Source organism: Erinaceus europaeus, chromosome 7 (assembly GCF_950295315.1).
Source record: "Erinaceus europaeus chromosome 7, mEriEur2.1, whole genome shotgun sequence".
NCBI classification, from domain to species: domain Eukaryota; kingdom Metazoa; phylum Chordata; class Mammalia; order Eulipotyphla; family Erinaceidae; genus Erinaceus; species Erinaceus europaeus.
Window position 1 is genome coordinate 133,639,846 of NC_080168.1, and position 14,704 is coordinate 133,654,549.

Below are 14,704 nucleotides of genomic sequence, written 5' to 3' on the forward strand. Positions count from 1 at the left end.
AGTGAAGCTACTACACCTCACTGTCTGCAGCTGTAGAGCATGGTCAGTGAGGAGGAGACAGCAGTGAAGCTACTACACCTCACTGTCTGCAGCTGTAGAGCATGGGCAGTGAGGAGGAGACAGGAGGGGAGCTACTACACCTCACTGTCTGCAGCTGTAGAGCATGGGCAGTGAAGAGGAGACAGAGGAGTGGAGCTACTACACCTCACTGTCTGCAGCTGTAGAGCATGGGCAGTGAGGAGGAGACAGGAGGGGAGCTACTACACCTCACTGTCTGCAGCTGTAGAGCATGGGCAGTGAGGAGGAGACAGAGGCATGGAGCTACTACACCTCACTGTCTGCAGCTGTAGAGCATGGGCAGTGAGGAGGAGACAGAGGAGGGGAGCTACTACACCTCACTGTCTGCAGCTGTTGAGCATGGGCAGTGAGGTGGAGACAGGAGTGGAGCTACTACGCCTCACTGTCTGCAGCTGTAGAGCATGGCAGTGAGGAGGAGACATGAGTGGAGCTACTACACCTCACTGTCTGCAGCTGTAGAGCATGGGCAGTGAGGAGGAGACAGGAGGGGAGCTACTACACCTCACTGTCTGCAGCCGTAGAGCATGGGCAGTGAGGAGGAGACGTGAGGGGAGCTACTACACCTCACTGTCTGCAGCCGTAGAGTATGGGCAGTGAGGAGGAGACAGAGGAGGGGAGCTACTACACCTCACTGTCTGCAGCTGTAGAGCTTGGTCAGTGAGGAGGAGATAGGAGTGGAGCTACTACACCTCACTGTCTGCAGCTGTAGAACATGGGCAGTGAGGAGGAGACAGGATTGAAGCTACTACACCTCACTGTCTGCAGCTGTAGAGCATGGGCAGTGAGGAGGAGACAGGAGGGGAGCTACTATCCTCACTGTCTGCAGCTGTAGAGCATGGTCAGTGAGGAAGAGACAGGAGTGGAGCTACTACACCTCACTGTCTATAGCTGTAGAGCATGGGCAGTGATGAGGAGACAGGATTGGAGCTACTACACCTCACTGTCTGCAGCTGTAGAGCATGGGCAGTGAAGCGGAAACAGAGGTGTGGAGCTACTACTCCTCACTGTCTGCAGCTGTAGAGCATGGGTAGTGAAGAGGAGACAGAGGAGTGGAGCTACTACACCTCACTGTCTGCTGCTGTAGAGCATGGGCAGTGAAGAGGAGACAGGAGTGGAGCTCCTACACCTCACTGTCGGCAGCTGTAGAGCATGGGCAGTGAAGAGGAGACAGAGGAGTGGAGCTACTACACCTCACTGTCTGCTGCTGTAGAGCATGGGCAGTGAAGAGGAGACAGGAGTGGAGCTCCTACACCTCACTGTCTGCAGCTGTAGAGCATGGGCAGTGAAGAGGAGACAGGAGTGGAGCTACTACACCTCACTGTCTGCAGCTGTAGAGCATGGGCAGTGAAGAGGAGACAGGAGGAGAGCTACTACACCTCACTGTCTGCAGCTGTAGAGCATGGGCAGTGAAGAGGAGACAGGAGTGGAGCTCCTACACCTCACTGTCGGCAGCTGTAGAGCATGGGCAGTGAAGAGGAGACAAGAGTGGAGCTACTACAACTCACTGTCTGCAGCTGGAATCTTGAACTTGATGTCTCTTTTCTGGGTGCACATTGCCTATGTTAATCTTCGTTGCAATTCTGATATATATATATATATATATATATATATATATATATATATATATATATATATATGCTATTTAATAATGATGGATAAGATTGTGGGATACGATGGGTACAATTCCAAATAATATTTACCAACCCCATAGAGTTCCGTGTCCCATCCCCTCCATTGGAAAGTTCTTTATTCTTTATCCCTCTGGGAGCATGGACAAAAGATTTTTATGGGGTGCAGAAAGTGGGAGTTCTGGTTTCTGTAATTGCTTCTCTTCTGGACATGGGTTTGGGAAATGGGTCAATATTCCTGGCCTGTCTCTTATCATTCCCTCGTGGAGTATAGCTCTGGGGAGGTGGGAGTCCAGGACACATTGGTGAGGTCGTCTGCCCAGGGAAGTCAACATGGCTTCATGAGAGCATCTGCACTTGGTGGCTGAAGTCATATACCTTAAGTTACTCCCTAGCTTCTTCCAATATTAATCACTGTGTTACCTGGGAGCCGCCCTGTCTGCAGGGCATTGGTATAATCCCACTGGTTCACGCTTTTTCCTTCCCCCCACCCCCTATCCTATGCACTTCCTCTTCCTGACACTTCCGCCTCAGGAGATATATATATAGGACAGGATTGTGATTAGAGCTAGTCGCCCCTTCTTGTCAATAAAGGTTGAACTGCATCTCAGCTCAGCCATGAGTCCCTGGTCATCTCTCTCATGCCTGCGAAGCTAGCCCGGCCCAGCAGTCGACTTGTCACTGTGACGTCTTATCACCCCAGTGCACAAGCCAGTTGTTTCATTCAGCCAGGCCCCCATTTGTAGAGCATTGGATTAACGAGGTGGATGTGATCAATCACCTTCAACTCTTGAGTTATTACATTTACATTCATGAGTCTTTTTTATTCTGTGATTTTGGTGAAGCTTAACTTACCACTGTAGTAGCATGATTCCTAACCAAACCCTTGTGGCTGATTAGCAGTAAACAAAGTTGGCACCTGTCGTTTTGCCCCCCTCCCCTTTTTTTTTTTATAAATTTTTTTATTTAAGAAAGGATTAGTGAACAAAAGCATAAGGTAGGAGGGGTACAACTCCACACAATTCCCAACACCCAATCCCCATAACCCACCCCCTCCCCTGATAGCTTTCCCATTCTCTATCCCTCTGGGAGCATGGACCCAGGGTCGTTGAGGGATGCAGAAGGTAGAAGGTCTGGCTTCTGTAATTGCTTCCCCGCTGAACATGGGCGTTGACTGGTCGGTCCATACCCCCAGTCTGCCTCTCTCTTTCCCTAGTAGGGTGTGACTCTGGGGAAGCTGAGCTCCAGGACACATTGGTGGGGTCTTCAATCCAGGGAAGCCTAGCAAGCATCCTGGTGGCATCTGGAACCTGGTGATTGAAAACAGAGTTAACATATGAAGCCAAACAATTTGTTGAGCAATCATGGATCCCAAGCTTGGAATAGTGGAGAGGAAGTGTTAGGGAGGTACTCACTGCAAACTCTAGTGTAGTCCTGCTTTTAGGTATATATTTTGCAGTAGTTTATGGATACGTGTGCACATAAGCTCTCTCTCACAGAAACTGGTGTATATCTAGGTTATGGGACTTTGTTAGAAAGTGAACTACCTGAGATGAAAATAGAGTGTACTATTAAAGGAAAGGTCTCACCCGAGTAATGAAGCTGAAGGGTTGTCATTCCACACGTGAAGTCTCTGGATACATTCTGAGGTGAAGCATGTTGAGGTAGCAATCGTTGCTTTGGTTAGGTTGTGATCGGCAGATGCAATGTTATTTGGTTTGGATTGGGAGATGCATACGGGAAAGTGGGCCCTATCCAAGGGTTCCAGGACTGGGGGAAGTAGGGGCTCTATAGTGAAGATGTGAGGTTCCTGCTGTCTTAGGGTTCAAAAAGACACTCAATAGTTAATATTATCATCACATTATTTGTTAATTGGGTTAACTTTGAAAAGTCCCTTTGTTATGGTTTGCTGGACAGTACCCAGTATCTTGTATATAGCTGTGCTATTGGAAGCTTCTAATCTACTTGGTCTAGGCTTTTGAGAGAGTCCGCATATCAAATACATAGCCTATATATTAAAAAGATTCAGTTTGTCTTTTGAGAAACTTTGAGACATACAATTGATTTCCCCCTCTCATATTAATTAGCTACTGATTTATATGTCTACATTTTGCTAGGAGTGTACATAAACACCATTCCCACCACCAAAAGACTGTGACCCATCCCTCCCGCCCACTCCCACCCCCCACTGGCCCAGGAAGCTACATGCCTACCCCTCACCACTGGGTTTTTACTTTGGTGCCCTACTTACAATTTGATCAGGTCCTGCTTTTAGTTTCCCTTTCAGATCTTCTTAGTCAGCTTCTGTTGATGAGTGGGATCATCCCATACTCATCTTTATCTTTCTGACTTAGTTCACTTAACATAATTCCTTCTAGCTCTGTCCAAGATGGGTCAGAGAAGGTGGGTTCATTGTTCTTGATAGCTGCATAGTATTCCATTGTGTATATATACCACAGCTTTCTCAGCCACTCATCTGTTGTTGGGCACCTGGGTTGCTTCCAGGTTTTAGCTATTATGAATTGTGCTGCTATGAACATAGGAGTACACACCTCTTTTTGGTTGGGTGTTATGGAGTCCTTGGGGTATAACCCCAGGAGAGGAATTATTGGGTCATATGGAAGGTCCATGTCTAGCCTTCTGAGAGTTTTCCAGACTGCTCTCCACAGAGGCTGTACCAATTTACATTCCCACCAGCAATGTAAAAGGGTTCCTCTGTCCCCACATCCTCTCCAGCATTTGTTGCTGCTGTCCTTTTTGATGTATGCCATTCTTACAGGAGTGAGGTGGTATCTTAGTGTTGTCTTGATTTGCATTTCTCTGATAATCAGTGACCTAGAGCAGTTTTTCATATGTTTGTTAGCCTTTTGGATCTCCTCTGTGGTGAATGTTTTGTTCATTTCCTCTGCCCATTTTTGGATGGGGTCATTTGCTTTTTTGCGGCTAAGTTTGCTGAGCTCTTTATATATTTTGGTGATTAGTTTCTTGTCTGATGTCTGGCATGTGAAGATCTTCTCCCATTCTGTGAGGGGTCTCTCTGTTTGTTTAATAGTTTCTTTGGATGTGCAGAAGCTTTTCAATTTGATGTAGTCCCATTGGTTTGTTTCTGCTTTGGTCTTCCTTGCAATTGGGTTTGATTCATCAAAGATGTCCTTGAGGTGTATGTGGGAAAGTGTTTTACCAATGTTTTCCTCTAAGTATTTGATTGTTTCTGGTCTGACATCTAGGTCTTTGATCCATTTGGAGTTGATTTTTGTTTCTGGTGAGATAAAGTGGTTCAATTTCATTCTTCTGCATGTTTCAACCCAGTTTTTCCAGCACCATTTATTGAAGAGAGCCTCCTTTTTCCATTTAATCCTTTGGGCCCCCTTATCAAAGATTAGATGCCCATAGGTGTCGGGATTTACTTCTGGGCTTTCAATTCTGTTCCACTGGTCTGTATGCCTATTTTTGTTCCAGTACCATGCTGTTTTGATGATGATGGCTTTATAATATAGTTTAAGGTCTGGGAGTGTGATGCCTCCATTTCTGTTTCTTTTCCTTAAGATGGTTTTGGCAATTCTAGGTGTTTTCAGGTTCCAGATAAATGATTGTAGCGTTTGTTCTATTCTCTTAAAGAAGCCTGGTGGAACTTTGATGGGTATTGCATTAAATTTGTATATGGCTCTGGGGAGAATATTCATTTTGATGATATTTATTCTTCCAATCCATGAGCATGGGATATCTTTCCATTTCTTGGTATCAGTTTCTATCTCCTTGAGTAGCGACTCATAGTTTTCAGTATACAAGTCTTTCACTTCTTTGGTCAACTTTATTCCTAGGTATTTGATTGATTTTGCTGAAACAGTAAATGGGAGTGATTTCTGGATGTCTTCTTCTTCAGATTTAGTGTTTGCATAAAGAAATGCCACTGATTTTTGTACATTGATTTTGTAGCCTGATACCTTGCTATATTGCCTAACAACTTCCAGTAATTTTCTACTGGATTCTTTAGGTTTTTCTATGTATACTATCATATCATCTGCAAATAGTGAGAGCTTGACTTCTTCCCTTCCAATCTGTATCCCTTTGATTTCTTTCTCTTGCCTGATTGCTATGGCAAGAACTTCCAATACTATGTTGAAGAGTAACGGTGACAGTGGACAGCCCTGTCTAGTCCCCGATCTGAGGGGGAATGCTTTCAGCTTCTCTCCATTGAGTATGATGTTGGCTGTAGGTTTGCTATATATAGACTCCACTATCTTGAGGAATTTCCCATCTATTCCCATTTTCTGTAGAGTTTTGAGCATGAATGGGTGTTGGATTTTGTCAAAGGCTTTCTCTGCATCTATTGAGATAATCATGTGGTTTTTGGCTTTGCTTTTATTGATGTGATGAATGACATTGATTGATTTACGGATGTTGAACCAGCCTTGCATTCCTGGGATGAATCCCACTTGGTCATGATGAACAATCTTTTTGATGTGTTGCTGTATCCGGTTGGCCAAGATCTTGTTTAATATTTTGGCATCTATGTTCATCAGAGATATTGGTCTGTAGTTTTCCTTTTATGTTCTGTCCCTATCAGCTTTTGGTATCAGGGTGATGTTGGCTTTATAAAAGGTGGAAGGGAGTATTCCTGTTTCTTCAATCTTATGGAATAGCTTAAGAAGTATGGGTATTAACTGTTTCCTGAAAGTTTTGTAGAATTCATTTGTGAAGCCATCTGGTCCAGGACTTTTGTTGTTGGGGAGATTCTTAATAACGGTTTCAATTTCTTTGTCTGTGATTGGTGCATTTAGATTTTGTAGTTCTTCTTGGTTCAGTTTTGGAAGTGCATAGGTTTCTAGGAATTGTTCCATTTCTTCCAGATTCTCTAGCTTGGTGGCATATAGTTCTTTATAGAAGTTTCGCAGAATTCTCTGGATTTCTGTGGTGTCAGTTGTGATATCTCCTGCATCGTTTACAATTCTATTAATTTGAGTCTTCTCTCTTTTTTGTTTGGTGAGTCTGGCTAGCGGTTTGTCAATTTTGTTTAATCTTTCAAAGAACCAACATTTGGCTTCATTGATCTTTTGTATGGTTCTTTTATTTTCGATGTTGTTTATTTCTGCTCTAACTTTAGTGATTTCTGTCCTTCTGGTTGCTTTAGGGTTCCTTTGTTCCTCTTCCTCTAAGTCCTTGAGGTGTGTAGTAAGGTTGTTCATTTGGGCTTCTTCTTGGTGTTTAATATGTGATTGTATAGCTATAAGTTTCCCTCTCAGTACTGCTTTCGCTGTGTCCCAAATATTTTGATAGGTTGTGTCTTCATTTTCATTAGTTTCCAGGAACATTTGAATTTCCTGTTTGAGTGAGTCTCTGACCCAGTGGTTCTTAAGGAGCATGTTGTTTAGTTTCCAAATTCTATGTCTTTTAATAATTTTCCGTTTATTGTTAAAAGTTAGTTTTACTCCACTGTGGTCTGAGAAGATACTTGGGATGATTTCAATGCTCTTGAATTTATTGATGCTGTCTTTGTGGCCTAACATGTGGTCTATCCTTGAGTATGTGTTGTGTGGATTTGAAAAGAATGTGTATTCCAGTTTTTTGGGGTGGAGGAGTCTGAAAATGTCCAAGAGGTCTAGTCTGTCAATCTCTTCATTCAATTCTTTTGTATCTTTATTGGTTCTCTGCTTTGTTGATCTGTCTAAGTGTGAGAGTGGGGTATTGAAGTCTCCCACTATTATTGTATTACTATTGATGTATTTTTGAAATTCTTTCAATAGGTGTTTAATGTATTTAGATGGTCCCTCGTTGGGTGCATAGATGTTAATAATTGTTAAGTCTTCTTGGCTGATTGATCCTCTAATCATTATGTAATGTCCTTGCCTATCTTTTATTACTTTATTTAATTTAAAATCTATCGTGTCTGAGATGAGAATGGCTGTTCCTGCCCTTTTTTGTGGTCCGTTAGCCTGTATGATAGTTTTCCATCCTTTCACTTTAAGTCTGTGTTTATCTTGTTGTGACAGATGGGATTCTTGCAAGCAGCATATGGTTGGGTTATGTTTTCTGATCCATCCCCCCACCCTGTGCCTTTTGATGGGTGAGTTTAAGCCATTGACATTTATTGATATTATGGATTTAATGTATTGTAGTGCCATTGTTCTAAAAAACGATTTGTTTACTCTGATATATTACAAGTATTATAGTGATGTTCTTGTTTATAAGAGGTCTTTTAGTACCTCTTTCAGGGCCGGCTTGGTGATAGTTGCCTCCTTTAACTGTTGTTTGTCTAAGAAGGTTTTGATCCCTCCATCTAGCTTGAATGAAAGTCTAGCGGGATATATTATCCTTGGTTGAAACCCTTTTTCATTCAGGGGTCGATAGATATCTTGCCACTCCCTTCTGGCTTTTAGAGTTTGAGTTGAGAAATCTGCAGAAAGTCTTATGGGTTTTCCCCTGTATGTGACTTTTTGTTTCTCTCTTGCAGCCTTTAGGATCCTTTCTTTATCCTTACTTCTTCTCATTGTGACTATGATGTGTCTTGGTGTTTTCAGGTCTGGGTTGATTCTGTTTGGTACTCTCTGGGCCTCTTGCACCTTGATATCCTTTCTGTTATTCAGGTCTGAGAAATTTTCTTGTATTATTTCCTCTAGAATGTTTGCTTCCCCTTCCTCTCTTTCTTCCTCTGGCAGGCCAATTATACGAATGTTACTTCTTTTGAGATCATCCCATATGTCTCTGTTGTTGTTTTCAGTGTCTATCAATCTCTTCTTAAGCTCTTTCACCTCTTTCTTAGTTTTCTCTAACTCATCCTCTGTCTGACTAATTCTGTTTTCTGCTTCTGTTAGTCTGCTTTCCCTTGCCTCAGCTTCTTTCTTCATTACAGCTATTTCAGCTTTCAGTTCTCTAATTGTCTCAAGATAATCAGTATTTTCCTTGGGGGTCTCAACTGTTGTTTCCCTAATACTGCCATTCCTTTCCTCCAATGTTGTTTTCATTTCTGTGATTAATAAGTTTATTATTGCTTGCATACTTTTCTTATCTATGGTTACTTCTGACTGATTTGTGGTTTCTTCTGGGCTCTTGTCTTCATTCATTGGGGTAGCAGTTTTATTTGTTTTTAATCTACCCATTTTTTTTATTTATGTGTTTCTCTCTCTCTTTTTTTTTTTAATGCTCTGTTGTTCCTCAGTTGTTGTGATTTGAGCACAAGTAACACTGTACTAAATACCTTTATGACAATTGCACTCACCAACCTCCGGAATTACAGTAGCAACTGAAGTAAGTATTGAAGGAGTTTAATAGTTACCAGTTAGCCAAAAAATTTCTCCAGTCTGTGAAAAAATAGTAACCAAATCCCAGTGAAGAAAGAGAAAAGAAAGAGAGGATAGCAAGAATAGACAGTTATGCAAATCTACTATCCAGTGTATATTCTAGGGGTAACAAGAGTGTAAAGGGAACTAGAGCAGATATACACACATAGAGAGTCCACTCTGGGTCAGATTTCTTCCCCAAAGTAATTCACAAATTCAGAAAGGCAAAGAAGAAAGAAGTGTATGACAAGATAAAAAATAATAATAATAAAAAAAAGAGATAGAGAGAGATAAGAGAGAGAAAAGGGAGAAGATAAGAAGAAGGGTTGTAATTAAAGAGCAGTGCGAGGAACTTCCCAAATGTGTATCAGTGAATTTAAAAAAAAAAAAAAAACACCCTGTTTGGTGGTATGGGGTATCCTACTAGTAGCTGGTCCCAGGCACTGCTTATGGTGGGGGGGGGGGGGGGGCGGCGGGAAGGATGTATGCTTGAAAATTAAAAGGAAGAAAAAAGAATTTTTTTCCCCTATTCTAATTCTTAACCCAAATTAAGTTATAGCCACCTCCTTGGTATGACCGCTATGGCCCCTTATTGGCTGGCCTGCTAAAGGCAGAAAATCCTATTGTTTACACGAGATGTGTCTGGAGCTCAAAGGCTAGCCACTTCTCAGTCCGCCATCTTCCGGGAAACCCCTCCCTCCAGACTTTTTAAAAGGATTTCTCAAAAATGAAAACTAGCTCCAAATCCTTTGATCCAATGAGAGCTATACTCAAGAAGTCTTTGGATCTGTTCTCAGGGCCGCGGTGGACCCTGGAGACTCCCAAGAGAAAGCCCCCGAGCTAAAGTGCTCTCTCCGGTTCCTCTGCCCGCCGAGCTCTGCAACCGGCGGAGGAGCCGCCTTCCTGGGCGGGCGGAGGACAATGCCCGGCGCACTCACCTTGCCCGGCGCCCTGGGAATTCTGGAGCCCCGCTAGTCCGTGTCACCTTTACTCTGAATCTTAACCCAAATTAAATTGTACTCACTTTTTGGTGTCATCCCTTATTAACTGGCCTGCTAAAGGCAGAAAATCCTACCGTTGCCGACGATGCGGTCAGAGCGCTCGCTGTCAGCGACTTCTCAGTCCGCCATCTTCCTCTCCCCCCCCTCCCCTTTTTAATCTCCAGAATCTTCACCATTCCTGAGTGGCTTTTTCACACACACACACACACACACACACACACACACACACACACACACACACACACACACACAGCGGGGGGAGTCCCACAGCACTGAGGCTTCTTTCAATGCACTTCTTCTAGCGTTTGCCCTTCTTCTGTAGCCAGTCAACAGCGTCAGGTTGAGCCTGATGTAAAGTTTCGAGACCTCCTTTGAATCTGGAGAGGTGGCAGTTGTTGACTATGTGGGTCATAGTCTGTCTGTAGCTGCAGGGGCAGTTCAGGTCGTCTCTGGCTCCCGAGCGGTGGAACATAGCGGCGCACCGGCCATGGCCTGTTCGATAGCGATTGAGGAGGACCCAATCATAACGTGCTAGGTCAAAGCCGGGTTGACGCTTGCAGGGGTCTGTGATGAGGTGTTTGTTCTTTACCTCAGCTGACTACCAGCTCTGTTTCCAAGAGACTGGAACAGAGAAGTTCAGTGTAGGCATAGGGGACCAGATTGGGTGACGAGACGTCAAGCGTTGGACAGGGTGGGTGAAGATATCCACATATTGGCAGGTCTGGTCAAGCGTAGACGTGGGAAATGAACTTAGATGATGCCGCATCCCCACGAATATCTGGCGGGGAGATGTTGCTAAGAACTGGCAGCCATGGAACTGTGGTGGAACGGATGGTTCCAGAAATTATCCTCATGGAGGAATATAATTTGGAATCGACCAAGTGGACATGGGGGCTACGGAACCATACTGGGGCACAGTATTCTGCAGTGGAATAGCGTAATGCCAGAGATGATGATTGTAGTGTGGAAGCGCTCTCGCCCCATGAGGAGCTGGCCAGTCTTGCAATGATGTTACTCCTCGCGCCCACCTTTGCTGCAGTTTTTATGAGATGTTTGTGAAATGACAGAGTGCGATCGAGAGTAACGCCAAGATAGACTGGCTGGGCTTCATGCCGGATTCTCGCCTCGCCAAGCTGCACATTAAGCTCACGCGAGGCCGAGGCATGGTGTAGATGGAAAACAGATGATACCGTTTTTGCAGTGCTAGGGATTAGTCGCCATTTTTTTTTTTTTAGTCGCCATTTTTTACAGTAATCAGATATCAGAGACATGTCTTTCGTGAGTGTTTCCTCGAGGATGTCGAACTTGGATGCCTGAGTAGCACATCAGATGTCATCGGCGTAGATGAACTTCCTTGAAGAAGTTTCTGGGAGGTCATTGATGTAAATATTAAATAGCATAGGAGACAGAACAGAGCCCTGGGGGAGGCCACTTGAGACAAGTCTCCATCTGCTAGACTTGTCACCCAGATGCACCCAGAATCTTCTGTTTTGGAGAAGAAACGATATAGTGTTGGCCACCCATGGAGGCAGGCATCTTGAGATCTTGACTAGGAGACCACAGTGCCAGACCGTGTCATAGGCTGCTGTGAGATCAACAAAGACAGCACCCGTCTTTAAATTCTTCTGGAATCCATTTTCAATGTAAGTTGAGAGGGCCAGGGCTTGTTCGCAGGTAGATCTTCCTGGGTGGAAACCAGCTTGGGCGGGTGATAGGAATTTCTCTGTAAGAGGAGAAATACGTGACAGAAGCAGCCTCTCAAGGAGTTTGTAACACACGGAGAGGAGAGAAATTGGTCTATAGCTGGCGGCCAGTGTTGGGTCAATGCACTGAGGGCCAGACTTGAACTTGGGTCACCCATAAGGCATAATAGCACATTCTTTGACCTTTTTTTTTTTAAAACATGTGTACTCAGCCCGATACTTTTTGTTATTTTTATTTATAGAGATAGCCAGAAATTGAGAGGAGGGGGGAGGGAGGGGGAAAGAGACAGAGAGACACCTGCAGCCCTGCTTCACCACTTATGACACTTTCCCCCTGCAAGTGGGGATCAGGGGCTTGAACTTGGACCCTTACGCATTGTAACATGTGCACTCAGCCTGGTGCGCCACCATCCGCCCCCTGCTCACCCACCCCTGTTTTTTAAGAACAGATCTGGATTTAGTCATCTGTAAGTTTGAATTCCAGCTTTGTCCTCAAATTGCTATTTTGGAGACATTACATTGCCCCACATAGTCTACTCTGATTCTCTTTTTCCCATCAGTAATTTATTAGCTGGAGTTGTTCCGTAGTGAAGAACTTTGACCTATTGTTTGGTTGCCATGAGATGGAATAAAAGTTAATAAAGGTACAATGAATACTACTTTATCTTCCAATTTTGTGAGTGACAAATTTGCATCTTAGCAACTTGCAGTGCTGATCAAGGAAAGCTGCTCTTCAAATACTTTCTGAACTTGGAGATTTTTAAATAGTCTGCATGCATCAGCATCTGTAGTCCATCTAGATGTGTGGGAACTGATGTGACCAGTATTGGGTTTCATGAGAGGGACACGGTTTCTGGGGTTGCAGTGAGCAAGTCTGGCACCTGGCAAACAAGTCTGTAACAAAGGGAGCCGGAGAGACAGCCAAGATGGGAACCATCTGCTTTCCTCTTTTTTTTCAGCTTTGTGGGAAAATCTTGGTATTTCTTGATAATGGGTGGTGAAAGTTTATTATAATTGTCTTTTGTTTGAAATTTTTCCAAATAGTAGTGTCATGAAAATGTACGGGATTCCTGGGCTGTCAGAGGTGTAAATCTAAGCTTAGTCTTCAAGTCTGGCTTGTACATGAAGCTCATAGAAAAATCCTGAGCTTTTAAGGCAATTTCAGGTAACCCAGCATCAGCTAATCCTCCTAGCCCTTGTCAAAAGTATGCCAAGTATTCATTTTGCAAAGAATTTTGGTAACAATTTTAAAATGTGAGACTGTTAGACTCCCCCCTCTTTTTTTGAAACTCTTGTCCTTATAAATGAGGACACTCTCTAAATAAACAACAATCTTTATTTACTTTTTAATTTACTCATTCAAGTTCAGGTTTTTAACTAGCCAGAGTCTGTCCTGGTAATACAGGCTACAGGGGGAAGCTAGACTTGAGCAGGACACTTGCAGCGACAAAGACTGAGTAGTTAAGTTACAGAAGTGAGCCCAACCTTCACTTGGATATAGGAGGCTACTGGGGTTATCCACGCAGACATGGGAAGAGTGTGTGAGAGAAAGGTGCACTATATCAATGTGAAGGAAACATGAATATCAGTGGCAACTGGGTTCTAGCATCCTTTGGAAGCCTTGCGGGAGTTTGAAACAGCACTACTTATACTCTGGACTGTATGCCAGAAAGTAACTTTGCATTTTAGCCCACCTTCTGAACTGGCGTCTTGAATGTAATGGTGTGGTTTCTCATTCCAGGTTTAAGTTTATCTATTCATGGGGCTGAAAGGTGTTTGCAGATCCATCAACGGCGAAGTGTGGCAAGCCGCCCAGGGTCTCGTCGCCTGCCTGTGGTCAGGCATTCTTCACTCCCAGCAGGCAGAAGGCCAGTAAAAATGGAGGCGAGTTCTTCTGGAATCACATATGGGAAAACTAGAGTCTTCCACCCAGGTAACTCATGGGGAGCCCACAGGACCCACTAGCAGCAAGCAAACCCATCCTGCATCATATTGCAATTGTCTAATTGTCTCCCCGGTAAGCTTGCTTTGTAAGAGTCTCATTATCCAGTCTTTTCCCTTCAGTCAGTATAACACCATTATGGCAAGGGGTGGGGGAGAGGGAGAGAGAGAACACAGCAAAAGGGAGATAACAAGACAGTTTGATATATTAGAAAAGGTTAAGGGTACTTTCCATACCCACTGGTAGAAACTAAATGAAAAGCCTTGTAAACAAATTCTCACTCAGTTCAGAAAAGCTTATTGTTTAATCAAGCAAAATGGAAAATTGGCTGTCTTTTTGATTTGCATTGTGATAGCTGCAGGAAAGGTCAAGGTAAAATGGCCTATTTTAAGGCCCGATTCTCTAGCCTAGCTTGCCCGTATCATCTTGGGGCTAAGGGAAAAGACTGGAGGTTTACTGAGCTTCTAGGCTTGAGCAAGCATCTGTGGTCTCTTAAGAAAGGTAAAAAGAGTCCATTTTAAAGCAGGAATTCTAGCTAACAGGTCTTATTTTCTTGTTTGGGTGAGAAAGTCATGTAAGTACACACTCATTTAGACAAGAAGTAGACTCCTTGCCTACTACCTGCCAGGCCCTGCAAGGACATTCACCTGTACGACTCACCAGTCCTGTTCCTCTGTGTGATAATCCTGGCCAGTGGCCATACAGCTCCAGGTAAAGTCAAGTCTCTCTCCTTGCTATGTCCTGCCAACTTTTTTTTCTTTTTGCTTGTTTTGTGTTTTTATGTGAGGTAGAATAGATTCTGTATCTTCCCTGAGTGTGTCTTTATCTTCGAAGACATTTTTCCAGCTTTGCTTAGTATAAATGATGAGTCACAATGGCTTTCTAACTGCCCTCAGGGTTATTGGGTTGCCTGTGTGTTTCAAGGACCTGGGGATACATCATCAAACAACATAGACAGAGGGGTGTGGCCTCAGGTTCCGTACTAGTACTAGTGGGAGAGGCTGATAACACAAACACAGTTAAGTAGATGCATAGATGGCTTAGCGGGGCTTACGTAGAGGGTTGACAGTGCGCA

At 43.8% G+C, this 14,704-nt stretch overlaps 1 protein-coding gene across 6 annotated transcripts in view; it reads left to right on the top strand.

Moving 5' to 3' along the window:
* Positions 1–14,704, top strand: part of ANO4 (anoctamin 4) — a 413,046-nt gene that overhangs the window by 220,219 nt on the left and 178,123 nt on the right. For all 6 annotated transcript variants that reach the window (XM_060195637.1, XM_060195638.1, XM_060195640.1 and 3 more), the window contains one exon: positions 13,429–13,620. In XM_060195637.1, the coding sequence (XP_060051620.1) occupies positions 13,429–13,620 (192 nt within the window). The remainder of the gene's footprint in view (positions 1–13,428; positions 13,621–14,704) is intronic.